We start from the raw sequence: 27,623 nt of genomic DNA, 5'->3' as shown, positions 1-27,623 counted from the left end.
CCCACCAACAGTGGGTTAGTGTGCCTTTTTCCCCACATCCTCACCAGTATCTGTTGTTAGTTGATTTTTGTATGTAAGCCATTCTAACCAGGGTGAGGTGAAACCTCATTGTGGTTTTGATTTGCATTTCCCTGATGGCTAGTGATCCTGAACAATTTTTCATGTGTCAGTTGGCCGTTTGGATTTCCTCTTTTGAAAAATGTGTATTGAGGTCCTTGGCCCATCTCTTAAGTGGGTTGTTTTGTTGTTGTGGAGTTTCTTGATCTCTTTGTAGATTCTGGTTATTAATCCTTTATCAGTTGCATAATTTGCAAATATTTTTCCCATTCTGTCGGTTGCTTCTTCACTTTCCTGACTGTTTCTTTGGCAGTACAGACACTTCTCAATTTGATGTAATCCCAATTGTTAATTCTGGTTTTGACTGCCTGTGCCTCTGGGGTCTATTCCAAGAAATCTTTGCCTGTGTCTATATCTTGCAGGGTTTCTCTGATGTTCTCTAATAATTTGATGGTGTCGGGTCATGTGTTTAGATCTTTAATCCATGTTGAGTGGATTTTTGTGTAAGGTGTAAGGTAGGGGTCTTGCTTCATGCTTCTGCATGTAGAAATCCAGTTTTCCCAGCACCATTTGTTGAATAGACTCTCTTTGCTCCAGGAATTGGTTTTAGATCCTTGATCAAATATAAGTTGGCTGTAGATGTTTGGATTGATTTCTGGATTGATTTCTAGTATTTCTATTCTGTTCCATTTGTCTATCTATTTGTTTCTGTACCAGTACCATGCTGTTTTGATTATAACTGCCCTGTAGTATGTCTTGAAATCTGGTATTGTGATGCCTCCAGCTTTTTTTTGTTGTCCAAGATTGCTTTAGCTGTGACTCCATATGAATTTAAGTTCTTTGGATCCCCTAAATAAAGCAAAGAAGGATAGCTTGACTTCTTCCTTCCCAGTTTGTATCCTTTTAATTTCTTTTTCTTGCCTAATGTCTCTGGCTAAAACTTCCCATACTACATTGAATAGACAAAGATCTTTCAATATCAATTTATCCACCAAGAAAGCACTTTCAACTTACCACACAATTTTTTCTAAGTAAAAAGAAATAAATATGAAAACTATTTTACTTCATCATTTATAGGGAACTTTTTGGTTCTAGTTATAAAGTTCATGCTTTTAAATTCCACTCTCTCCAAGCTCTCTCCCATTATTTTAGCTATATTTGATCAACTATAATTGATAAGAAGAAATAGAATAGTGTGACCACTGACATAGTTTGCCTTGGGGCAAACCTCAACAAAACTCTTTAGTTAAAGATTAGGTAATGATCCATTGCCTCTAAAGTTGGGTTTACTCAGAAAGACAAACATCATAAGGCTTCTCTTATCTGTGAAAGTAAGTACAGAGTATAAATTATTTGAATGGCATATCATATATTTATAGCTATAAATATTATTTCAGGGAATCATGCCCCATAAAAGACAACCAAACCTTCTTGTCCATGTTATGATCATTGCCATGTATCCCTCAAGTCATGATGTTAATATCTCTGTTTTCAAGAAAAATAAAATGAAATAGAAACAAAAAAGAAAAGTTGGGTTCAATGGTAATTTCTGTTACTTGAAAGTTGTTGTTCTTAATGTAGGGTTAACTTTACCATGATCAAGTGAATTGAAAATAGATCTTTGTAAAAAGTAAGAATGGGAATGAGAGGAAGGAGGAAGAAGGCTTGGAGTATGGGCAGGAGGGAGGGTGGATTGGCAAGTTTCACTATGTCCTTCAGTCTGTATATATAAAATACATGACATTTGTGTAACTTCAATAAAATGTAAAAAAAATAAAAAGAAAAGAATTCAAATCTTCCTACAAGATCAAGGCAATGTCTACTGTACATTTTCTGACAACACAATGGCCACTCATTTTTAGACTTGATAATAAAAATTATTTGAATTTTAAAAAAAGAAAGTTGTTGTTCATGTCATGCATTAAATTGATAATTTATTATCAGAGAGCCAGCGCAGTGGCGCAGTAGGTTAATCCTCCGCCTGCCACACTGGTATCCCATATGGGCGCTGGTTTGAGTCCTGGCTGCTCCTCTTTCAATCCAGCTCTCTGCTGTGGCCTGGGAAATCAGTAGAAGATGGCCCAAGACCTTGGGCCCTTGCACCCACATGGGGACCAGAAAGAAGCTCCTGGCTCCTGGCTTTGGATCAGCACAGCTCTGGCCATTGCAGCCAACTGGGAAGTGAACAGAATGAAGACTTTTCTCTCTGTCTCTCCCTGTCACTGTGTGTAACTCTGCCTCTCAGATAAATAAATAAAATTTTTAAAAAATTAATTTATTATCAGTATCTGCATGGATGTTAAAATAATTGTAAGAATCTTTTGAGATCACTCAAAAACTGAAAATTGTATTTAATAAAAATTAAATTAAGCTAACTGCTATGAATGAGTAAAATAGTAAGGGAAGGGTAATGGATGAGAAAGAAGAAAATTATGGCTCATAGAATCCTCATAGGGGCCAGTGCTATGGCACACTATGTTAATCTTCTGCCTGCAGCACCAGCATCCCATATGGGTGCCGGTTCTAGTCTCGGCTACTCCTCTTCCAATCCAGTTCTCTGATGTGGCCTACGAGGGCAGTGGAGGATGGCCCAAGTGCTTGGACCCCTGCACCTGCATGGGATACTGGGAGGAGGCACCTGGCTCCTGGCTTCAGACTGGCATAGCCTGGTCATTGCGGCCATTTGGGGAGGAAGAAAGTCCTTTTTCTCTATCTCTTTTTCACTGTCTGTAACTCTACCTGTCAAATAAATAGAGAAAAATATTAAAAAAAAAAAAGAATCCTTATAAATGCAGCTAGTCAAAGGCAGTAGTTGCTGTAGCTCCAGTTCATGTCCCCTTTGGCCACCTCAGAGACATTCAGCTTCATTATTTCCAAGTTCCTGTTCATTCAGCTAAACTACCATCTCACTGCCCCTAAATCAGGGTTGGCAATAAGACCCGGGCCGTATTCAGGACAAGAGGACAATAAGATACGCAACCGCATGCTCATTAAGAAGTCTTTCTTACTCAGTGTTCTTCAAGGAACACCTCTGAGTTGTATTAGTGATGGCAATAGTCCAGTCCATTAGTCCATTTTTAACTGCTGCCTGGATTACATGCAGCCCTATCTTTAAACTTGATTAAATATTTTTTTCAGAACTTTGATGAGAAGATGTCCCATATGATCATAGGTATATGCTAAAAAGAAAGTTGGAAATACATTAGAATCATGTATACTTGACATATAGGCCACTTGTTAATAAAATTGGTTTCCAACTTTAAGACATTCTTGATGCAGACATCATATATATAACAGTAACTTCATGATGGAATAGTTCCCTGCTAGTACAAACCAACCCTTCCTTGATGGGGCAGATACCACCTATTCAGGATTTTGCTGTCACTTGATTCATGCATTAAAGAGCACGGCCTTCATCAGGGCTCAAAGATAGGACATGTTTCTCCAAAAAAAAGGAATTGTATAAAGCTTGCTTTCTTCTAAATCCTTGGGAGTCTGACGTTGGATTTTCCAATCATAGTTTGCTTGTTTCCACAGGGTATCTGATCCTCCGCATGAATTCAGAGCATCACTGGATACTCTTGTTCATGGGTTCCAAGTGACAATGCTGCTTACTCTGAATTCTGAGTCATCTGAAAAAGAATGACAGCATTTTATGCATCAGGTAAATCTATTTATTTTTAATTAATTAATTTATTTGAAAGTCAGAGTAACACAGAGAGAGAAAGAAGGCTATACACAGCTCAATAGGCTAATCCTCCACCTGCCGCGCCAGCACACTGGGTTCTAGTCGCGGTAGGGGCGCTGGATTCTGTCCCGGTTGCCCCTCTTCCAGGCCAGCTCTCTGCTGTGGCCAGGGAGTGCAGTGGAGGATGGCCCAAGTGCTTGGGCCCTGCACCCCATGGGAGACCAGAATAAGCACCTGGCTCCTGCCATCGGATCAGCGTGGTGCGCCGGCCGGGGCGGCCATTGGAGGGTGAACCAATGGCAAAGGAAAACCTTTCTCTCTGTCTCTCTCTCTCACTGTCCACTCTGCCTGTCAAAAAAATAAAATAAAAAAATAAGAAAGTCTAGCATAAAGATATTTCTATCTCACAGAAGCAGAGGCAGATAATGCAAAATAAATGGAGTTCATTTCACTTCATCGTAGTACAATCTAAATATCAAAGGAAGAAAAGAAAAATGGAGAGGGGGGACAAAAACTATGTTGGGATAAAGGAAAACAGAAACGCAGCAAACAAAAACTTAATGAATGCACCAAAATGAGTTCTAAGAGGGAGGTTTATAAATGCCAATGTTAAGAGTGAAAAGAAAGGGGGCCAGAGTGGTGGTGTAGTGGGTAAAGCTGCCACCTGCAATGTCGCCATCCCATATCAGTGCTGTTTCGAGTCCTAGCTGCTCCATTTCCTATCCAGCTCCCAGCTAATGTGCCTGGAAAAGCAGTGGAGGATGGCTCAAGTGCTTGGGCCCCAGCACCCATGTGTGACACTTGGAAAAAGCCCCTGGCTCGTGGCTTCTGACTGGCCCAGCCCTAGCTATTGTGGTCATTTGGGGAGTGAACCAGCAGCTGGAAGATTCTCTCTCTCTCTCTCTCTCTCTCTCTCTCTGCCTTTCAAATAAATAAATAAATAAATCTTTTTAAAAAAAGAATTAAAAGAAATATCTCAATCTAACTTTAGATTCTAATGAACTAGAAAAAGGAACAAAGAAAAAGCAAAGTTAGCAGAAGAAATTAGATAATACATGTTAGCACAGATATAAGTTAAGCAGAGGGGCCGGCGCTGTGGCTTACTTGGTTAATCCTCCGCCTGCTGAGCCGGCATCCCATATGGGTGCCAGGTTCTAGTCCCAGTTGCTCCTCTTCTAGTCCAGCTCTCTGCTGTGGCCCAGGAAGGCAGTGGAGAAAGGCCCAAGTGCTTGGGCACCTGCACCCGCATGAGAGACCAGGAGGAAGTACCTGGCTCCTGGCTTCGGATCGGCACAGCACACCAGCCATGGTGGCCATTTGGGGGGTGAGCCAAAGGAAGGAACACCTCTCTCTCTGTCTGTCTCTCTCTCTCTCACCGTCTAATTCTGCCTGTAAAATAAAGAGAGAGAGAGAGAGAGGTAAAAAAAAAAAAGTTAAGCAGAGAAAAATAATAGGTAAATAAAACTGATAATTGATTCTTAAAAGATAAGCCAAATGGGCAAACCTTTAGCTATACTAGCAAAGTAAAAGCAAGAATCCAAATAAATAACACTAAAACAGGAAACATTACAACTGATATTATAAAAAATGCAAAGAATCACCAGACTAAGAACAATTATGTGCCAAAAAATTGGACAACCTAAAAAAATTGGATAAAGTCCTACAGACAAGATTGAATCATGAAGGAAACAGAAAATCTCATCAGATCAATAACAAGTAAAGAGATTGAATCAGTAGTCAAAATCTCCTAACAAAGAAATGTCCATGACCAACAGGATTCACAGATGGATTTTACCCCAAATTTGAAGAATTTGTGTCCATTGTCTGCAAACTTTTTGAAAAAAAATTGAAGAGGCAAGATCCCTCACAAATTCATTTTTATGACACCAGCATTACCCGTACATGAAAACTAGATAAGGATATTACAAGAAAAGGAAATTAGAGGTCCATAACCCTGAGGAACATAAATCCCAAACTCAATAGTAGCAAACTGACTTCAGCAACACAAGGAAAGGGTCCTGCATCGTGATCTGGTGACATTTATTCCTGAGATGCAAAGATAGTTCAAATATTCAAAGCAATGATATGATCCTCCTCATCCATAGAATGTAGGATTAAAAACATCATGCGGTCCTCTCAATAGGTAAAAAAAATACATTTGATAACATTCAATGTCTTTTCATGATAAAAACTCCCAACAAATCTGCATAGAAGGAATCAATTTCAGTGCAATAAAGGTCATATATAAGGAGCTCATAGTTAGCATAATCCTCAATGTCAAAAGCTCAAATATTCCTCCCTGAGATCAGGAATAAGACAAGGATGTCCACTCCCACCACTTAGTTCGATAAGGAGACTAACGTTTTTGCATGTTTGTTTTTCATTTCCCCTTTTAATAGCAATAGAATGTAACATTTCATAAAATATTAAAGACATAATAAAGCTATCTTTGAGGGGAAAGAGAAAATACCAGTGAGGAAACAGAGCTGTTCAGAAGGCTGAAATGGGTTATTCTTATGTGCTTGCTCTTTGAATCATTAACCACACAGTTTTAGCTCCCTGTTGTTTGCCCCCTTCTCATCCAGCATACAGGAACACGTACCCATGCATGAGTGCACACACACACACACACACACACAATGCCTGCATAGGCTAATGACAAGAACTTACAGAGGGAGTGTGCCTTTGTTATAAATGTTCTGTAAGTGACAACTTTTGTTTCTAAATAATATTTTTAATCTAGTACTCCAAATAACCCCCAGTTTCACCTTATTTTCTTTATTTTCAGTAAAATCGTGGTAATCCCTGACTGGAACCTCTTCACCTAAACTTGAATGGAATAATACACTTTTTAAACTCCTACATGATTTTCTTGTTCCCCTCAGCGTTCATTTTTTTTGGATTCCAGATTTGTCATTCTAAAACATTATTGCAATCATGTCACTCTTTGCCTAAGAGATCTTTATCAGTCCCCAGTTTCCTATCTAGCAAGGTTGGGTCTCTATTCCCCTTCAACTTGTAGTCAGGTGAGACGCTCACCATTCGTCTCACTCAAAGTGGGCTCACATCTTACTTGAATTACCGCTGAGACTTTATCCTTGAGTTTAGTTCTAAATCAGTCCAATATTTAAGATTCAGTTAATATCTCCCAGAGTTATCACTGTCTTTCTACCATAAGTAACAGTTGGCACCTCTTCATATTCATTTCAGCCTAATTACAATTTCATATTCATTTTGAGATAATTACAGTCATTCCCTATTTTTAATATAATTATAGTCGTTCCCAACATGTAAGGCTCAGTTTCCCCATAATTGCCACTGTCTTGCTATTGTAGGCAACTTTTAATACTTCTTCATAGATTTAATACAATTACAGTACAGCGATTTAGACTTTAATGAATGCCATTTTACATTTCCAACTGAATTTTCAGCTACTTTAAAAAGGGATGGATTGCTATACAAAGCCATTTAACACTTGCCATAATCTGGAATGCATTATAAGTACTCATTTCTTTTTATTTATTGAATTTTTATAGCTCCTCCTCTAAAAAGAATTTCAGAGTAACTTGCAACAAGAGAAGTGAAAAACAGATTATTAGAATTACTGACAGCCTAACTGGTGTCAAGCATTTTTCAAAGCACTTTACATGGGTTGCATTTTTTAATACTCAAACAACTTTATATACTAATTCCAAACTCTTGCATCCTACTTTTATCATTGTAGAGAAGGAGAAATAGAAGTGCAAAGAAACTTAATACAAAAAAGAGGAGAAAAAGCTCCATTCCAGAATTCTGACTTTAATAACAATATCCCTAACCATTCAACAACTCTAGAACATTTACTGTAGAAGAATTAAAATGAAAATATCACACAAGACCAGTGAAATGGCAAGTTTTGTATACGCTAAGTAAAACATTGCTGCAATTTAGCTTTGAGTAACCCCTTTATATTTACAGCAACCACAAGTGAACAGAAAAGGGTACTTCTTGCATTATTTTATTTATTTTTCATGTTCTAATCCTCTGAGCAGTATGCCTTACTAAATGCCTACTTGAATATTGTTGCAAAAAGAAAAAGAGAAAGAAAATACAGTTATGTTGTGTTACATTTAAGATTGACATCTGATGTGAGAGAAACAGTTAATTGAAGTAAATTCAAAATACTAAGTGGAGACTTCCAACAGTATGAACACCACCCTGAGCACATAGTGGGAGTTCCCCAGATGGGTACGAAGCAAGGACACTGATTCTATGCAGGCTGGAGAAAAGAGACAAAGACAAGACACAGAAAACTTACAATGGGGGGGGGGGGGGGGGGGCCAAGATGGCGGAATAGCAACAGGGCGGTCTGATCTAGGCTAAACGAAATTAATAGGAAAAAAGTGGAGAAGGCACTCTCTCAGGGTGAAGCTGGGGGGAAACTGCAGTGGGAGATCCTGCAAAAACGGTAGAAACGATCTGGACCTGTCTGGAAGCTGCGGACACGCAGCTACGAGCAAGCAACCTAGGACCCAGCAGCTTGGATCCGGAAAAAGCGTCCCCTTCTGGCAAACCGGGTGAAGTCAGACTGCACTGGCCCGGGGCCACTGTTGATACAGCTGGAGGGAGAGCCAAGTGGACTGCACCGGTTTTGAGCCCGGCCCGGGACCCTCAAGACAGCGGGGTGAAAAAAAAGTGGGGCGTCTCTCTCTCTCCCTTTCTCGCCGCTACAACAGCGACCTGTGGCCAGCTGTGGGAGGGCTGGCGCCTTTTCTGGACATAAGTAGGTAGCAGCTGCTCCAACTTTTGTATGCACACCCAGCAACTCTCAGGGACACCCTCCACCAGGTCGGCATGGGCAATCAAAGCAGTTCAAGAGCAACTGGCAGAAACGGAGAGACAGCCTCCACCTCGCCAGCTGCGCCCACAGGCCAAAGGGTGGGGAGGGGGAGCCATCCCTACGGAAGGGAAGTGCCGCCTGCAGGGACCTTTGTGCGTGCCCCGCACAACTGTGAAGTGAGGGGGCAGCTGCCGGCAGGTATTGTGAGCACCTGTGATCCAGGGACTTTACCAGAAAGAAAAACCTGTGTTTCCCATTGACTTTGAGTCTGGCTGGGAGGATCAGGCTCAATCCTGCAGGGCAGACCACACGCGGGCAGCGGCTCTGGGAACACCTGGGTCTCCCTGTGCACAGGCAGACTAGCCGGCAGAGTGGCCCCTCTTGCACATCCTTGACCGTGAGAGCCCCGGGTGCTGAGACTGAGAAAACACAGAGGAGGCCGGGTGTAGCTGGGTTTCTGGGCAATCACAGAGGGTCACTGCACACTCTCAGAGCTCCTTGTTAGAACAGCTCATAGCAGAGGGAACCGTGCTCACAGGGAGGACTTCCATAACTGAGTGCAGGGGGAGAGAAGGAGAACTGGGACATTCTTCTTGGAAGAGTGCTGCGGTGGGATTTACCATCACTGGTCCCCTGCCATGTGAAAAAATAATGGTTGCACTCATGGTCTTTCTGTACTTCCTCAAAAAGTCCTCCTCAACTCTCGAGTCTCTCTCCCCAGAGAGTCCCTTCTGATGTGAAAGGACATTGACAGCAGTGGCTCCATTTTGTGATCCCAACGCCAGCTTCTGCTGCGGTGACCTCTCAGGAACTTGAGGTGGTAAAAGCCACGTTATTTGCAGGGAAGGAACTGTGCAGACTCAATTCTTCCATAGTAACAGTGATTTTCTAAACTCCTCAGCACTCCACCAATGAACACTAGAATTGCAGTTATACCCCAACTGCAATTCTTGGGGAAAAAAAAAAAAGTGTACACCAGGTTCTGTCCCGGTTGCCCCTCTTCCAGACCAGCTCTCTGCTGTGGCCTGGGAGTGCAGTGGAGGATGGCCCAAGTGCTTGGGCCCTGCACCCCATGGGAGACCAGGAGAAGCACCTGGCTTCTGCCATCGGATCTGCGCAGTGAGCAGGCTGCAGCGCGCCGGCCGTGGCGGCCATTGGAGGGTGAACCAACGGCAAGGGAAGACCCTTTCTCTCTGTCTCTCTCTCTCACTGTCCACTCTGCCTGTCAAAAAAAAAAAAAAAAAGTCATCTGCAAGCATTCTGGCCAGAACTGTCTTTGGGCCATGATATTCTTTTTTTATTATTATTATTTTTATTTTTTATTTTTTGACAGGCAGAGTGGGCAGTGAGAGAGAGAGAGACAGAGAGAAAGGTCTTCCTTTGCCGTTGGTTCACCCTCCAATGGCCGCCGTGGCTGGAGCGCTGCGGCCGGCGCACCGCACTGATCCGATGGCAGGAGCCAGGAGCCAGGTGTTTATCCTGGTCTCCCATGGGGTGCAGGGCCCAAGCACCTGGGCCATCCTCCACTGCACTCCCTGGCCACAGCAGAGAGCTGTGGGCCATGATAGTCTAACATTATCTCAGCTGAAAATTCATTTACACATCTTGTAACACTAATTATATCAAATACCTACATGCTCCCTGTATAAAACAAAACACCAAGAATCTTGGCTGTTTATCTTGAATATTTTTATATTAAAGATTTGCTTATTTGCTTCAAAGGCAGAGTGTGCAGCGGAGGGGAAGAGAGAGATCTTCCATTCACTGGTTCACTTCCCAAATGGCTGCAATGGCCAGGGCTGGGCAAGGCTGAAACCAGAAGCCTAGAACTCCATCAGGGTCTCTCACATGGGTGGCAGGGGCCCACGCACTTGGACCATCATGCATTGCTTTCCTAGCTGCATGAGCTGGGAGCTGGATCAGAAGTGGAGCAGCTGGGACTCCAACATGAGATGTCAGAATCACAGCAGTAGCTTACCCCACTGCACCACACAAATCGACCCTGGGACTGGAATTGTTTTGAAAGATTTGCTTATTTATTTATTTATTTATTTATTTATTATTTGAAACTCAGAGTAGAGAGAGGAAGAGACAGTGAGAGAGAGAAAGAAAGAGAGCGAGAGAGATCTTCCATCTGCTAGTTCACCGCCCCCAGATGGCCGCAACAGCTGGGGCTGGGTGAGGTGGAAGCCAGGAACCAGGAGCTTCCTGTGGTCTTCCTCATGGGTAGCAGGGAATATATGTTACATATTGCTAAGCTTTATATATGTAAAACTCTAGTAAACTCTGCATCCACATAGCTACTCTGAAGCCTGTTTCTGCTTCAGAACACAGGTCTGGCCTGGGATTAAAATGAGATGGCAAAGAACTTCCTAGCTTCTAACGAAACACCCATTTGTCTGAAGTTCATGCAATTCTTTTTACCCCCTATTGCTTTATGGAAAATAAAACAACATGTAAGCATGTCAGTAGACTGAAAAGTCTTTTCTTTCTAAGTGATGTCTGCTTAGTTATAGTCCTTGACTCTATTTTTACTTTTATAATTAGGAAACAGTGGTGACAATGAACAGCAACAAAACTCATGAAGTGGAGCAGAACAGAAATTCATGAAAATTAAATCTTTATTTATTTATTTATTTGACAGACAGAGTGGACAGTGAGAGAGAGAGAAAGAGAGAGAGAGAGAAAGAGAGAAAGGTCTTCCTTTTCCATTGGTTCACCACCACCCCCCCCAATGGCCACTGCGGCTGGCGCACCTTGCTGATCTGAAGCCAGGAGCCAGGTGCTTCTCCTGGTCTCCCATGGGGTGCAGGACCCAAGCACTTGGGCCATCCTCCACTGCACTCCCGGGCCACAGCAGAGAGCTGGACTGGAAGAGAAGAAACCGGGACAGAATCCGGTGCCCCGACCAGGACTAGAACCCGGTGTGCTGGTGCCACAGGCAGAGGATTAGCCTATTGAGCCGTGGTGCCAGCCGAAAGTTAGATTAGCCTATTGAGCCGTGGTGCCAGCCGAAAGTTAAATCTTAATGGAAAGGACTTTCTGCCTGAAAATAGTAGGAGTATAATAATTCCCAGGAAAGGGGATGCTAGACTTGTTGGACAGGACTGATCAGGAGGGGCGTGTCTGGGCTGGGGTTGCAAATGTCAAACTCCAAATAGAATGACTGGGAGGTAGGTTTCTTTTGCAGGCAAAGCAGCAGCTCAAATACCCTGGATGGTGTGTAAACTGTCCACTAAGGGATGTGTGTGTGTGTGTCTGTGTGTGTGTGCATGCAGTATTTGATCTCTTCCAACTGCTAAAACCGGAAACATTCTTCGGAAATCTCTGTTGACAACAAAACCGCTTAATGACTACATTACAAAATAGCTTATTCTAATCATCTCTTCTGATATTATTTCTGAAGGATTCATTCAATGTGAATAACAAACTAAAAATTCAAAGAATACAATGTTCTCTTAGTAATTAAAAAATCATAAAATACATATATATGTATGTATATCTATAAAGTCTTGAGAAAGAAAGCATGGATGATTTCTTTAAAAAAAAAAAAAAGATTCTACTGGGGCCAGCGCTGTGGCTCAATGGGTTAAAGCCCCAGCCTCCGGTGCTGGCATTGCATACGGGCACTGGTTTAAGTCCAGGTTGCTCCACTTCCGATCCAGCTCTCTGCTATGGGATGGGATAGCAGTGGAAGATGGCCCAAGTCCTTGGGCCCCTGCACCCACGTGGGGGACCCGGAAGAAGCTCCTGGCTCCCGGCTTCAGATCGGCTCAGCTCTGGCCATTGTGGCCATCTGGGGATTGAACCAACAGATGGAAGACCTTTCTCTCTCTCTCTCTCTGGCTCTACCTCTCTGTGCAACTCTTTCAAGTAAATAAAATAAATCTTTAAAAAAAGATTTTATCTACTTATTTGAGAGGTAGAATTACAGACAGAGGGGGAGAGACAGAAAGGTCTTCTATCCGCTGGTTCACTGAAAAAAACTGAAAAGCCCAAGCATGTGTGGACTTTCAGGGATACTTAGATCCTGTCTCCGAATGGTGAGTAAAACCCAGGGACCCAGAATGTCTCCCAGAATGACTACAAGAATGCAGGATTAGAGAGGGTGAGACAGGGAGTGGCATTTGTGTTCACTTCCTAATAGGAACCATGAAACCTCAAAATCAATAGTGGTTGCTACCCAATCTAAGGACATATAACACAGTAGAAATTGATGAGCATGCACATTTGACCCATCATGTACACGATGGAACTGATAAAGCAATAAAGGCCAAATGGAATTTCATGGAGCTTCTTACCAATCCATCATATGAAGAGGGACACAGATTAGAAAGAGGAATAGCAAAGAACATTGCCCCCACCAAAAACTAAGATAAAGTTGGTTATTTCTTTGCATTTATCATATTCTGGCCAGTAAAAATATAAGGCTTCGAGACTCACCTTGGTTTATCATAATTTTGTCACTTAATGAGACTAGTGGTATTACTAAAACAGGTGTGATCTTAGCTAGAATAAAAATAGATTCTCAGTGCATGAGAAGCTGTTATGAAGATAAGAACTTATCTGAAGAATGTTCTCCTTTTCACTTAATGTCAAACAACAGAACCACTTAGTTTCTCTTTGGCAGCACCAGAAAGAATGATTTGCACTTCTGCCTGCCTCTGCCTCCTCTCTGGATCCTTTGTTCTCATGTGGTCCAAAAAGGAAAAAGGAATTGAGAAGCAAATGAGAAGCAATTCTTTTTCTTTAATCCTACCCTTTTAAAATTTTTATTTATTTTTAAAATTTATTAGAAAGGCAGAGTCACAGAGAGAGAGAGATAGAAAGAGAGAGAGAGAGAGAATCTCCCATCCTATGGTTCACTCCTAGCCACAACAGCCAGGGCGGGGCCAGGCTGAGCCCAGGAGCCAGGAGCTTCCTCCAGGGGTCCCACATGGGTGCAGGGGCCCACGCATTTGGACTGTCTTTCACTGCCTTCCTGGATACACTAGCAGGGGGCTGGTTTGGAAGTGGAGCAGCCAGGACTCACGGCTTAACCCACTGTGCCAAAAAACCAGTCACCCTGCCTTATTTTTGTTTTTAATAAGGAAAAAATTCTGTATTTCCCAAACTCTCCAGCACACTATTTCTCACATCTGATTTAAATATATATATATTTACCATTGTAGGCATTTGGGTAGTCAGCAGGCCTACGAAAGCTCTCTCTATATCCATCTCACTATTTCTGTCTCTCCGCCTTTCAAATAAATAAATTCAGCTTTTAGAAAATGAGTGCATACATACTCAAAACTGAGACATAAGGGTCTTCACTGGCATTTAACTTCCCAGCAGAGGGACAAAGAGCCTGAAATTTCCTGAAGTGAAAGCTTTCAAGATGATTCTGTTTGGAAACTGGTTGCTTTCCATCTCTGGCTCCCCGGAAGGTTGAGGGGGAGCTTGTCTTCTCCAGGCTGATCACTGTGCCTGTGCAACCAGAGCAAAAGGAAACTTGTAGATAAAAATAGTCATCTTTTGCTTAAGCCATGCAAATTTAATTTATAAAAGTTGCCACTAACTCCAAGACATTCAGTGAAAGAAACTGATGTCAATCATTGAAGGACCAAAAGCTGTGACTACATGGATACTTGAAAGATGTTGACAAGAACAAAAGAAACTATTTTGAAAATCTAGAAGCCATATTCTATAAAAGTAAGGAAAATGGAAATCAGTCTTTCTTTAAATTTTTATTTTTGCTGTTGCTTTTTTACACAACTGAGATAACTAAATAGGGCTTTGAAATATTTTTGTGTGTGCTTTCAGTTTCTGAATACTCTGTTCTTCTTGCATCCCATCTCTTCTCTCTTTTTCCCTTTCTCCCCAGACATCAAGAGCTGTGTCTTTGCTGAGATTATAAGAACACTGGCCTAGAAGCACTCATAGTAAAGGGTACCATGAGACTGAGCAAAATGACAACCTATTCTCAGTTCACAAGAATTAAGAGTAGAGGCCAGCATTGTGGCATAATGGGTTAAGCCACAGCCTACAGCACCAGCATCCCATACGGGTGCCGGTTCCAGTCCCAGCTGCTCCATTTCCAATCCAGCTCTCTACTATGGCCCGAGAAAGCAGTAGAAGATGGCCCAAGTCCTTGGGCACCTGCACCCACATGGGAGACCTGGAAGAAGCTCCTGGCTCCTGATTTCAAACCGGCCCAGCTCTAGTGGTTTCAACCATTTTAAGAGTGAACCAACAGATGAAAGATTCTCTCTCTCTTTCTTTTCCTCTTTGCCTTTCTGTAACTCTAACTTTCAAATAAAATAAAATGAATGTTTTTTAAAAATTAAGAGTAGCATTGTCCAATAGTACTCAACATTACACCATTTTTACAATACCTTATTAATTCAACTACTCCAGTCACCACAACAATTTACATCCCCAAAATGAGTTGAAACCATCATAAGGAAATGCAAGGGAGCAAGTTCTGAGAGCTAGTCTACAGTGTTTAATTTAGTAATTTTAATTTACATTTATGACGTTTGAATTAGTATGTAATCATCATTTACATCATTCTAATTCAGAGAAGCTTTGAATCTTAGTAATAGAAAATATTATAAATGTTCTAACTAAAATCTTGCATCAACACTAAATATTTAAGCATCAATAATACATAAAATTTAAAGATGCATGCAAAAAATGCTATTACAATACAATACATACACGTACATGTACAAAAGTTTGTCAACAGAGAAGATAAAGCAACACAGAACAAATTGGTTAAGGGTGTTTGAGATGCCTGGTGCAATTCTCAGCCTCTCATGGTTATAGCACCATAGAAATCTTTCTCCATGCAGATTTTTGTACAGTTTGGTGGTCACCTCTGAACACTAACTTATAAGGTACCTGACACTGGATATTACTTTCCAAAGTAACCCATGCATCGTTGCAAAAGAAAATACTTTGTCAACAAGAGCCAGCAAAACTTTTGTATGATCATGGTTGGCTCTGATGGAATATTGATGACACAAGAAAGTCTTAAATTAAGCAATACTTTTCACACATGGTTTATGAACCACCACCCCCCCCCCAAAATCTTATCAAAGGAAATGTGATGGGAGAGGGAGACAAAAGAAATGACAGCTGAAAAATTCACATTTCTGAAAGCATCCTGTCTTGAGTTTTCAACTTTTCCACATTCCTTTAGGCATTCACAGCCCTTTAAGCAATGCTGTTTATGAGGTCATGTTCTGGAATACTGCAGTCTACTAGAACTAGAAATCAGGAAACACAATCTACATATTTAGAATGAAAGCAAAGGGATCTAGGGTGTATTCTTATTCAATATTTCATTGCCTTTTTCCAACACACACTTGGAGATATTTCAAAGAGCAGCAATCTAAGGCACATAATGGGAACAACAAAAACATAAACCTTAAAAAAACCTAAACATAAACAAACAAAAAAAAAACACACCTTCCAGACTATTAATCCATTCTAAAGATCAGTGTGCCAAGTGATTTGGGTTGCTGTTTGCCCCTAAAGTTGTAGACTGGCAGATCTCAGCAGGAGAGAATCAATTTCACCTTTATGTACTAAGTCCCTTACCTTCTTTCTCTACCTCTTAGATAAGAATACTTACACTTCCAATCCCTTTCTCTGATAAATATCAGCCTACAAAGATGCCATGTTGCATTCATCAAAGCAGACTTTGTTACCTAAATAAAAGCAGAAAAAGACCAAGGAAAGAGCCATATTTTAGGTTTTTACAATGATAAGTATATGGACAAAATGGATTTCTTGGATTCAGTTTATGTCTACAATGATATTATCTAGACTGAGGCATGGCCATTGTCATTTCAAGTATTATTTACATTATTTGCAAAACAGCAAGTCTGGCATGAATTCCTCCAGAACTTGGCCTCCCTTGACACCTATCAAACTGTAGGATGCTCTCTTAACTGCCTTTTTCTCAGCTGATGTTTGATGTTTGGGACTCGTCACACTTTTAATTACCCTATAATCAAACTACACATATACACATACATACACACACATATCATCCAACTATTCATATAGATTATATTAACAACCTATGATATTTATCACAGATTTTCAAGCAGAATTCATCTCAATACAAAACACTTTTACTTATTGCATATTCATAGCCAATAATTTTTTACTACCCAAAAACCACATAAAGGGCATGAGCTGAGAAATATCATAAACATTATGAGATTTTTCACTATATTACAGCAAAGCAGGGCCAACCCTGCCACTCAGATAACATCAAACAAAATATTTTGATTTATACCCAATGAAAGTAATTTTCCCATTATTCCTCTTTGGTCTCTTTAATTCAACAAAGGGTGCTCTGCTTAGTTCTCTTTTCCATTCCTCTTCAACATGCACACATGGTCTCATGTCTCAGACATGCTGTCAAAAGCAAAAGACAAAACTAGCATTTGTACCAGGTCTTATCTTCATGGAGACTAGTTGTGACACAGTTTTCAAATCAATCACAATATGAAGTGTTTTCTCTAGGTGAATTCTGCTTAGGCATACAGAGAAAAGAAAGAGTACAATATCATACTTCTCCATTCCTCTAACATATTACCTGCACAGTGAGAAACATATCTGCAAAAATGCAGAGCACTTTCATGAATGCCCAGAATTTTCATATTTTCCTTGTGGGAAAGAAAGTAATTTATCTGGAACGTTCTATACAGGAAATAATTAATTCTGCACCCCCATAGATATCTACAATTATTGTTAACATAAAATGAAAAAAAAAATCCATGTTGTGGAACAGAAGAGTTGAGAGGTGGTGTGACCTTTCTTACTTTAAATGAGGTTGAACTTGAAATTCCTAGATCTAGAAGATCAGGCAAACAAAGTCAATTGAAGGAAAAACCAGTAAAGCAAATGGAAGCTGATTTAGACTAACATTTTTTTCCTCCATAGGATTTTTCTCACAGCATCTTTAACATCCTTATTTCTTAGAGAGTAGATTAAGGGGTTCAACATAGGAGTGAACAAAATGTAACAAACTGAGGCTACTTTGCGAAGTTCTGGGTTGTTTGGAGGTGTGAGGTACACGAAGGAGACAGTCCCATAAAGCAAACTGACAACCCCCAGGTGGGAGCTGCAAGTGGAGAAGGCTTTCTTCCTCCCTTCTCGGGAGGGAATCTTTAGAACAGTAGACACGATGTACATGTAAGATACTACAATGACAACAATCGTGGGCAGAATGATGAGGACCGCCAAACTAAACGACACCAGCTTGTTGATAAAGATGTTAGAACAGGAGATCTTTTCAATAGGATTTGAGTCGCAGTAGAAGTGATCAATGACTCGGGAGGCGCAGAAGGACATGGAGAACGTTACACTGATCTGAAGGATGGAACTGACCCAACCACAGAGATAGGAACCAGCCACCAACTGGACACAGACGCTCCGTGACATACGCACGCTGTAAAGAAGTGGGTTGCAGATGGCAATGAAGCGGTCATAGGCCATGGCTGCCAGGACAAAGGCCTCTGTGACCATGAAAAGTGCGTAGAGGAACAGCTGAGCCACGCAACCTGCAAAGGATATGGTCTTTTTCTGAGAGAGGATGTTGGCCATGGCTTTGGGTACAATTACTGTGCAATAGGAGAGGTCAATGACGGAGAGGTTGCCTAGGAAGAAATACATTGGTGTGTTCAGCCGCGGATCAGTCACAATGATTCCAATCATGCTAAGGTTCCCCAGAAGGACCATCCCATAAATAACCAGGAAAAGTAGGAAGAGGAGAACGTGGAACTCTGGACGGACCCTGATGCCCACAAGGATGAAGTCAGTCACTTCCGAGTGGTTGTTTCCTCCCTTGTCACCCATGGCAAACTCTGCTTCAAGGTATGAGAGAAAGTCAGCAAACGAATTTACTCTATTGTAAACAATACTTCACATCAAAGAAGACTTCAGAACTGATATGCTTTCTCATCTATTATCTATTATCCATTTTCTTGAGATTACACACAAGCAAACTCAAGATGAGAGATGGTTTGACTTGCCTAGGGGAACATAACTGGTTAACATGGAATCTGAACTCAAGGCAAACTATTTTGTGTTGAACATTGGCATTAACTTCAATGCAATGTAACTTGATCCTTTTTTATATTTCTCTCCTTGTCATAATAGATGGTTTGCAAGATATCATTTTTGATTAAGATGGCAATTTCAAATATTAAAGTCTGAGAAGTTCCTAATATTTAGAAAAAGATACTGCCTAAAATTTTAACTTATTACTTAACACACAGTTTTCTCTTTAATTATATTTTATTTTACTATCTTAATAAAAAAATAAAGGAAAAGGAAACTAAATGTACACTACAAGGTAATATAAATTTTCTACCAGACTCCAACAACTAAAATTAAATTACCAAAATGTTATTTTACTTATATATCATTTAAAATGCAATCAACCATTTCACATGCATTTCTTTCTTCTGCAATAAATCACAAGTTTGGAATTGGTTAGCCTGATTTCATAAGGCAAATAAATCTTAAAACATTAAGCTCTACACCTTTATATGTACAAGTTTTTGTGTTAATGATATCTGAATAAAGCTATTTTTAAAAGTCACAAGCTGGTGACCAGTGCTGTGGCTTATTAGGTTAATCTGCCTGTGGTGCCAGCATCCCATCACATATGGGTGCTGGTTCAAGTCCCGGCTGCTCCACTTCCTATCCAGCTCTCTGCTATAATGGTCTGGAAAAGCAGTGGAAGATGGTCCAAGTGCTTAGGCCCCTGCACTCATGTTGGAGACCCAGAAGAAGCTCCTGGCTCTGGATCGGCCCATCTCCAGCCGTTGAGGCCATCTGGGGAGTGAACCAGAAGATAAAAGACCTCTTTCTCTGTCTCTCCCTCTCTCTGTCAGTAACTCTGCTTCTCAAATAAATAAATAAATCTTTTTAAAAAATTCACAAGCTTATAGGCCTTGTTTTTTGAACATACTTTGAAATAAAATAAAAGGAGGAGGAGGAAAAAGGAAAGAGAAGAAAAAAACTTAAGTTATTGTACCAAATCTTATGTTACTTTTTTGAGTATACATAAAAGCAACCTATTAATTTTTCAAAGGCAATCTATTTCCAACTGTCCAATTGTGCATTAATGTGTCCATTCAACATTTTAAGGGTCTGTCTGTGGCAACTGTTATGTTTCAGACAGAATATGAAGACCAAAAGAATTGAATGTAATTTTAACTTATGAGATAGTACAGGATATAAAATAAAATGTTTAGTGTGATATAAAGCTGCCTCGAGCTCATTACTAAGTGACAAGTACAAGTAAATACACTCACGTCTAGCTTTTTAAATAACACATTTTCAAGGTACTAGCTGGAGATGCTAACACTTTGAGCTTTCTATGAGCACATCATGCAGATCATAGGCAAGCTTTTGAGAGCAAGCCTGACTCAATGGGCCCACAATATCCTCAAAAATTCATGGAAAATGTGAATATGAAGAAGCTACACATAAATTTCAAAATTATCTACACCAATATAAACGTATTTTTATTTCCATTTTCTGCACCTTTTGAAGTACCCTTATGTATTCTGGCCACATTGTGTCATGGTGGTTTTTTTTTTTTTTTTTATGTCTTCACTTACTACATATGTTATTTATTTGAAAGTCAGAGAGACAGAGATCTCCCATCCACTAGTTCACTCCCCAAATGCCTGCAGTAGCTAGGGTTGAGCCAGAGCAAAGACAGGAGCCAGAAACTTGAGATGGGTCTCCCACTTACAGGCTGCCCCCAGGGTATGCCTTAGCAGAACTGTGGATGGAGTTGGGATCTGAACCCAGGCACTCTGATACGAGATGTGGTACCAAGAGTGCAATACCAAACAATCACCCGGCGTCACGATTTTTGATTCAGGATATGTGGTGAATGGGCCTGTGAGAAAAAGCTGATTAATCTATCCTCATTACTTGAGTACAATTGCACAGTGCTGCTTACCGCTTTCAAGTAAAACTGCAGAAGAAAAAGACTATACAAATCTTTATCTCCATGAATGCAGAATTATAAATAGTGAGTAGTCGGTATGAAATAATTGAAATGGAGATCAGAGGAGGAATTTATGACAATGAGATTTTTTCCAAGCAGTGAAATAAGAAAGATGAGCTAATAAACACCACGAGGACTATATTTTTATATCAATGATCACGTTCTCAGCCCAGTTTAGCCACGATTTTCCTTCAAGCAATGGACTGTGAATTATCCAAGTTTGTTCTCATCTTGGTCATTTTTAACTTTGGCAGGATACATTATTAAACTCAAGAAAAAAACATATTTTTAATATCTAGACAATGTTCTTAGATATCTCATTATAGGATAACAATAGATATTATTGTTTTATGGTTATTCTTACCTGAATTGATATCTCTTTTCTGTCTTAGGAGCTTTTTTACATGAAACTGTAGAGTCCAAATCTTTTCTATTTCATCCTAGAAATGAAGATGTATTTGACAAATAAAAATTATCAATGACAAAGTCAAAATTATCTCAAATAATCCCCAGTAAAATAACAACTCTCACCAGCAGGGCGCGACCATGCTCTCAAGGGCAAGGCCCAGGACTCTGATCTTGCACTACCTGGTGTCAACGTTTGCTCTTCGTTTGATATGATTTTGTCCAAAGAACTGCTGTGTCTGTCTTCCTGGACAAAGAGTGAAAGTGATGCACAACTCTTCACCTGTCTTGCAGAACGGTGACTACCTCAGTACCCAAATTGAGTACGTGCCAACAAATCTGGGAGATCAAACTCCATGAAAATTTTCCGTCCCCATGCTGATGTGTTTCACAGACCTCTGAGTGAAGATGGGAACAAAATGGAAATTTAAGACGAGCGACGAGACTCCCTGATTCCCGAGGACCTCCAAAAATATCGGCTGCCAGAGTCCGCATTAGTGTTTTTCTCATCCCACGGATCTGTGTTGGAGGGTTGCAGCATAAAGTTTTTCAGAACTTGGAGGAGGAAGTCCCTCTGAGAGAGGGCTGAAAATAGATTAATTAAATTTCCTAACAAGAACTAACTTTACAGCCATCCCATGAGGGCTGTATGAGAGCAGATAGTGTGATCCTCACCTGTTCAATACTCGTGGGACAATCACAAAGTTATTTTGGACAGACTCCTTGTTAAAAAGTTTTGTTTATTTTAAGCCTGTTTGATTCTTTGAAACTTTTCCCCACCCCAATCTGATTATCAGAGCTTCTCTCCAGTATTCTGCTTTCTGCAGCTATCATGAGTCCTCCTGTTTTACCTTCCAACATCCTTTCAAAATGTAAAAGATAAATATGGGCTTGCTCCATACCCTTCTCATCTCTGCAATGTCCAGCATGTCTATCAAGATCTGCTTTCAGCAGCAATCAAATGCTTTCTATTTTGCTGATGTTCATGTTAAAAAAAAAAAAAAAGTTTTGTTGCCTGGGCCAACACTGTGGCACAGTGGGTTAAGCCATCACTTACAACACCAGCATCCCACACTGGAGAAGCGGTTTGAGTCCTGGCTGCTCCACTTCCTAGCTGGCACCCTGCTAAAGTAAGGCAGCAAAGGATGACCCATGTGTTTAGGCCCCTGCCACCTACCTGGGAGTTAATCCAGGCTCCCGGCTTCAGCCTGGCCCACTCCTGGCCGTTGAGACCATCTGGGGAACAAACCAGCAGATAGAGATTGCTCTATTGCTCTTTCTTTGTCTCTCCCTCTATCTCTGCAATTCTGCCTTTCAAATAAATAACCTTTTTTAAAGAAAACTTTGAATTATGTTGTTTCTTTTTAATCTGACAGTCAAAAAAAACTTAATTTTTCTTTTGTTTTATTTTGACCTTATATGTGAATTACTACTAAGCCAGATGTTCTCTATTCTTGTTCTGGGATTTCTCCTATAAAATCTGCTGTCTTTCCCACTATCCCCTCTCAACTTCCAGTGTTTTATGTGTAATCTCTTTTTAACCTTTTTGACTATTGCTTTTATACAACATTTCAATGTTAGAAAAATTTCAGAGTTAGAAAAATCTAATATACTTGAGAGCCCTTCACATATTATTAGTGAATGTTATGTGTTTTGGACACAGAATGTTTCTGTAAATAACCTAAATTTTAATTGAAATGATTTTTATATTTTATCTATTAACTTCCACAAATAAGGAAAAATATTTTATATTCGTCTTTCTGGATCTGATTTGCTTCACTTAGCTTAATTACCTCCAGTTGTACCCATTTTGTTGCAAATGTCAGTATTTCATTCTTTTTTATGGCTAAGTAATATTCCATCATATATATATACATATAATATATATACATATATTAGATTTTCTTTGTCCAATCATCAGTTGATGGACATCTAGATTGATTTCATATCTTTACTGTTGTGAATTGAGTTGCTATAAACACAGGAGTGGAGGTATCTCTTTCATGTGCCAATTTCATTTCCTTTGGTTATATTTCCAGGAGTGGGATAGCTGGGTTATATGGTACATCTATTTTTAGTTTTCTGTGGAATCTCCATATTGTTTTCAATAAGGTTGTATCAATGTGCATTCCCACCAGCAGTGTATTAGGGTACATTTTTCTCTACAACCTGTCCAGCATCTGTTATTTTTTGATTTTTGAAAAACGATCATTCCAACTGGAGTGAAGTGATACCTCATTGTGGTTTTTGTCTGCATTTCCCTGATGGCTAGTGATCCCAAGCTGTTTTTTTCCTGTGTCTGTTGGCCATTTGAACTTCATCCTTTGAAAAATGGCTGTTCACGTACTTTGCCCATTTCTTAACTGGATTGTTTGTTTTGTTGTGAGGTTTCTTGAGCTCCTTAGATACTCTGGATATGAATTTTTTGTTGGATACACAGTTATCAAATATTTTCTCCCATTTGTTTTATAAAACTGGGTGCCCTAGTATTGGATGCATGAACATTTATGATAATCACATCTTCTTGTTGAATTGATCATTGAATTATTACATAAGGATCTTCTTTGCCTTTTAATAGTTTTTATCTTAAAGTCTATTTTGTCTGATATTGAAATATCTTTCAATAGAAATAATTCAAGGTTATTTGATAAAGCTTACTCCTAGGTTAATGAAGCTCAATCAATAACTTAAGAAGTGCATACTTTTGGATCAGTGTGAATCCAGCCTTTCATTTGCAGACTATAAGATATCTTAATAAAATGAAGGCACATAATATGATAAACTTCCCAAATGTCAATTACTTTAATCAGAAAAAGATTTCAATTTCCTTTTCCTAATTCTGTACTTATCGGATAACTTTGTAAAATCTAAGGATCTATCAGAGCAAATGGTCAATTATATTCTAAGCCCTAAAATATATAACTATAAAATTAATATGTAAATAAATGTGTATTGGAGCTGGCACAGTGGCATAGTAGGTTAAGCCTCCGTCTGCAGTGCCAGCATCCCCTATGGGCACCAGTTCAAGTCCTGGCTGCTCCACTTCAGATCCAGCTCCCTGCTGATGGCCTGAGAAAGTAGTGGAAGAGGCCCAAGCACATGGACCCTGAAATTACGTGGGAGACCCAGAAGAAGCTCCTGGCTCCTGGCTTCAGACCAGCCTAGCTCCAACTGTTGCCAGCATTTGGGGAGTGAACCACTAGATGGAAGATCTGTCTTTCTACCTCTCTCTGTCTATAGTTGTTGTTGAGTTTCTTGATCTCATTATAGATCCTGGGCATTCATCCTTGATTAGTTGTATAGTTTGAAAATATTTTCTGCCATTCTGTCAGTTGCCTATTCACTTTGTTGAGTGTTTTCTTTGCAGTATGTAAGCTTCTTAACTTGATGTGATCCCATTTGTCTATACTTGCTTTTATTTCCTATGCTCTTAGGGTCTTTCCCAAGAAATCTTTACCTATACCAATGTCTTGCATAGTTTCTCCAATATTTTCCTCTGGTAATTTGATGGTATCAGATCATATATTTAAATCCTTGATCCATGTTGAGTTGATTTTTGTATAAAGTGTAAGGTAGGAACCTTGTTTCAAACTTCTGCATGCAGAGATCCAATTTTTTCAACACCATTTGTTGAAGAGACTGTCCTTTCTCCAGGCATTGGTCTTAGCTCATTTGTCAAAGATTAGTTTGTTTTAGCAGCATGGATTAATTTCTAGGGTTTCTATTCTGTTCCATTGGTCTACACATCTATTTTTGTGCCAATACCATGGTGTCTTGATTGTAACTGTCGTATAGTACGTCTTAAAATTTGGTATTGTAATACCTCCAGTATTGTTTTTGTTGTTTTGTTTTGTTTTGTTGCTTAAGATTAACTATCTTTCTCTGTCTCTGTGTGTAGCACATCCTTAAGGATCATCTGTAAGGTCTGACAAGTGATGACAAAATTTTTTCATTTTCTGTTTGTTTTGGAAGATCTTTATTTCATCTTCATTTATAAATGAGAGCTTTTCTGGGTACAGTATTGTGGGTTGACTTTTTTTCTTTTAGGACTTGGACTATGTCTCTCCATTCTCTCCTAGCTTGTAGCGAAATCAACTGGGCTGGTGCCGTGGCTCAATAGGCTAATCCTCCACCTGTGGCGCCGGCATACCGGGTTGTAGTCCCGGTCGGGGCGCCGGATTCTGTCTAGGTTGCCTCTCTTCCAGGCCAGCTCTCTGCTATGGCCCAGGAGTTCAGTGGAGGGTGGTCCAAGTGCTTGGGCCCTGCACCTGCATGGAAGACCAGGAGAAGCACCTGGCTCCTGCCTTCAGATCAGCACAGTGCGGCAGCAGCACGCCGGCCGCAGCGGCCATTGGAGGGTGAACCAACGGCAAAGGAAGACCTTTCTCTCTGTCTCTCTGTCTCTCTCTCTCTCTCACTGTCCACTCTGCCTGTCAGAGAGAGAGAGAGAGAGAGAGAGAGAGAGAGAGAAATCAGCTGTTAGTCTGATTGGAGATCCTCTGAAGGTAATCTGGTATTTCTCTCATCCACATTTTAGAATATTTTTGTTGTTTTACTGTTGAAAGTTTGACTATATGTCATGGTGAAGGTCTTTCTTGATCATGTATATTAGGAGTTTTATGTTCTTCCTGTGCTTGGATACCTCTATCTTTCTCTAAATTAAGGAAGTTTTCTGCTATTATCTCTCTAAAAGGCCTTCTAATCCATTCTCTCTTTCCACACCTTCAGGAACTCCTAACGTATATATGTTTCATCATTTGATAGTATTCCATAAATCTTGAACACTATTTTTGGTTTTTCTAATTTTTCTCCTTTTTTTCTTTTCTTTTTTTTCTGTCTGACTTAGATATTTCCAAGTAGTTGTCTTCTAGCTTTGACATTCTTTCTTCTGCTTCACCAAGTCTGTGTTAAGGCTTCCCACTGTATTTTCTATTTAACATATTGAATTCTTCATTTCCAATATTTAAATTTGATTTCTCTTCAATATCAACATCCAGAGGCATGTGCTGGGTGGGGCCAGAGCTCTGGCCAGTGCTCGAGGGTGGGATAAGAATCCCAGGTGATGCTCAAGTTGGATATGGTAGATCTCTCTGTAGTCAGCAGAGGGCAGGATATGATCCCACCTGATGGTATGATCAAAGAGTCAGACCTCCTCTACGAACCAACCACCCTGGGTGAACCCACAGTGCCCAGGCACTGACTGCATGAAGGATCTGCGTGCTCCTCAGTGTGAGCACTGGAATCCTGAACCTCTGAAACCAGACACAGCGACTGCCCAAAGACGCTGCCAACCCTATCATACACCCTATTGCAGTCACAGGGAGCAGGTGTCTCCAGCCACAAGGAAGAGGGGATCCACTCTCAGTCCCACAAGCCTCCCTCATCCATGGAAAGAGCTGTGGCATTCCCAGAGCCAGCTGCCTAACCAATAAAGATAGGTCATTGCTCCACCTTAGCAAGCTGAGGCAGGGTGCCTTGATAGAGCGATGGGAAGTGGGGAGCTTCAGGTGCCTAAAGCTGAATCCTCAGGACAGACTCAAAGTCAGTGGTGACCAAGGATGTATCCTTCTGGTAAAATCCTCCATTCACACAAGGGCCACAGCAACCTCTGCTTAGTGTTTCCTCCCTGCTGGTTGCCAGGTGCCTTGCTCCAAGAAGATGGCATCTCCTCCAGCAGTATCTCCTCCTGCTGCTGATACAGGGAATCATCGGGTTTCCTGCTCATTGCTGCATGATTGTAAAGTCTCTGCTGCTCCACCATGTTGCTCCTCTTTTTCTAGAGTTTCCACCGCCAACTTCTCTCTAGCAGTCCTCTGGGCATGCAGTTCCTCCCTTTTTCCTTCTGTCTTCTCTCTGTGGTCAGAATCAGCACATCTTTTCCCTATTCAGCCATCTTGCCAGAGTTCTGATTTTTTTTTTTTTTTGCAAATCCCTTGTTAATAGCAATGGAATAGAACATTTCAACATTCATTTTAAAAGGCAGAATAAATGCTATCTTGAGGGGAGTGATACTAGCGGTACACAAATGAGCCAACACAAAAGATTGAAATGTGTTACCCTTCCAAACCACCAAGCACACAGGTCCATCTCCTCTCCTCCACCACACACCCATACACACACACACACACACACACACAATCCACATCAGCTAACAACAACCACAGCTTTTAATGGGCTTCTATCCCAGTTACAAAATGTCTCTAAGTATTGGGGTCATCGCAGCATGTTAAGCTGCTATTGTGACCCTAGCATCCCAAGGCTCCACATGCAATGCAGCTTGGCCCCCTGTCACCCATGTGGGAGTCCGGGATGGAGTTCTGGCTCCTGGCTTCAGCCTAGCCCAATTGTGGCTGTTGTGGACATTTAGGGAGCGAACCAATACATGGATGATTAGAAAATCTTTCTCTCTCTCTTTCTCTTTCTTCTTCTTCTTCTCCTTGCTTATTATTATTCTTTCTGTAACTCTGCTTTTCAAACAAATAAACAATTAAATCATTTTAAGAAATTCCGCAAATATTAAAAGTATATTTTCTATTTTATAAAGTAATATATAAAATCTGGTACTCCAAAATAATCGTCAGGTTCATCCTTCTTTCTCTATATTCACTGCTACGGTGGTACCCAGA

At 40.5% G+C, this 27,623-nt stretch overlaps 1 protein-coding gene across 1 annotated transcript; it reads right to left on the bottom strand.

Annotated features, from left to right (window-relative positions):
* Positions 1–17,356: 17,356 nt before the first annotated feature.
* On the bottom strand, positions 17,357–18,419 carry LOC100342029 (olfactory receptor 9K2-like). The gene has a single exon (XM_002711043.4). The coding sequence runs from the start codon at positions 18,417–18,419 to the stop codon at positions 17,478–17,480; it is 942 nt and encodes a 313-aa protein (XP_002711089.2). The 3' UTR covers positions 17,357–17,477.
* Positions 18,420–27,623: the final 9,204 nt, after the last annotated feature.

Source organism: Oryctolagus cuniculus, chromosome 11 (assembly GCF_051225735.1).
Source record: "Oryctolagus cuniculus isolate XC-2025 breed Fujian yellow rabbit chromosome 11, ASM5122573v1, whole genome shotgun sequence".
In the NCBI taxonomy this organism is placed as follows: domain Eukaryota; kingdom Metazoa; phylum Chordata; class Mammalia; order Lagomorpha; family Leporidae; genus Oryctolagus; species Oryctolagus cuniculus.
Note: the sequence above shows the minus strand (reverse complement) of the source record. Positions and strands in the feature narration are given on the sequence as shown.

Coding starts and splice junctions, on each gene's coding strand:
- LOC100342029 (XM_002711043.4), bottom strand. CDS start 18,419: ATGGGTGACAAGGGAGGAAACAACCACTCGGAAGTGACTGACTTCATC.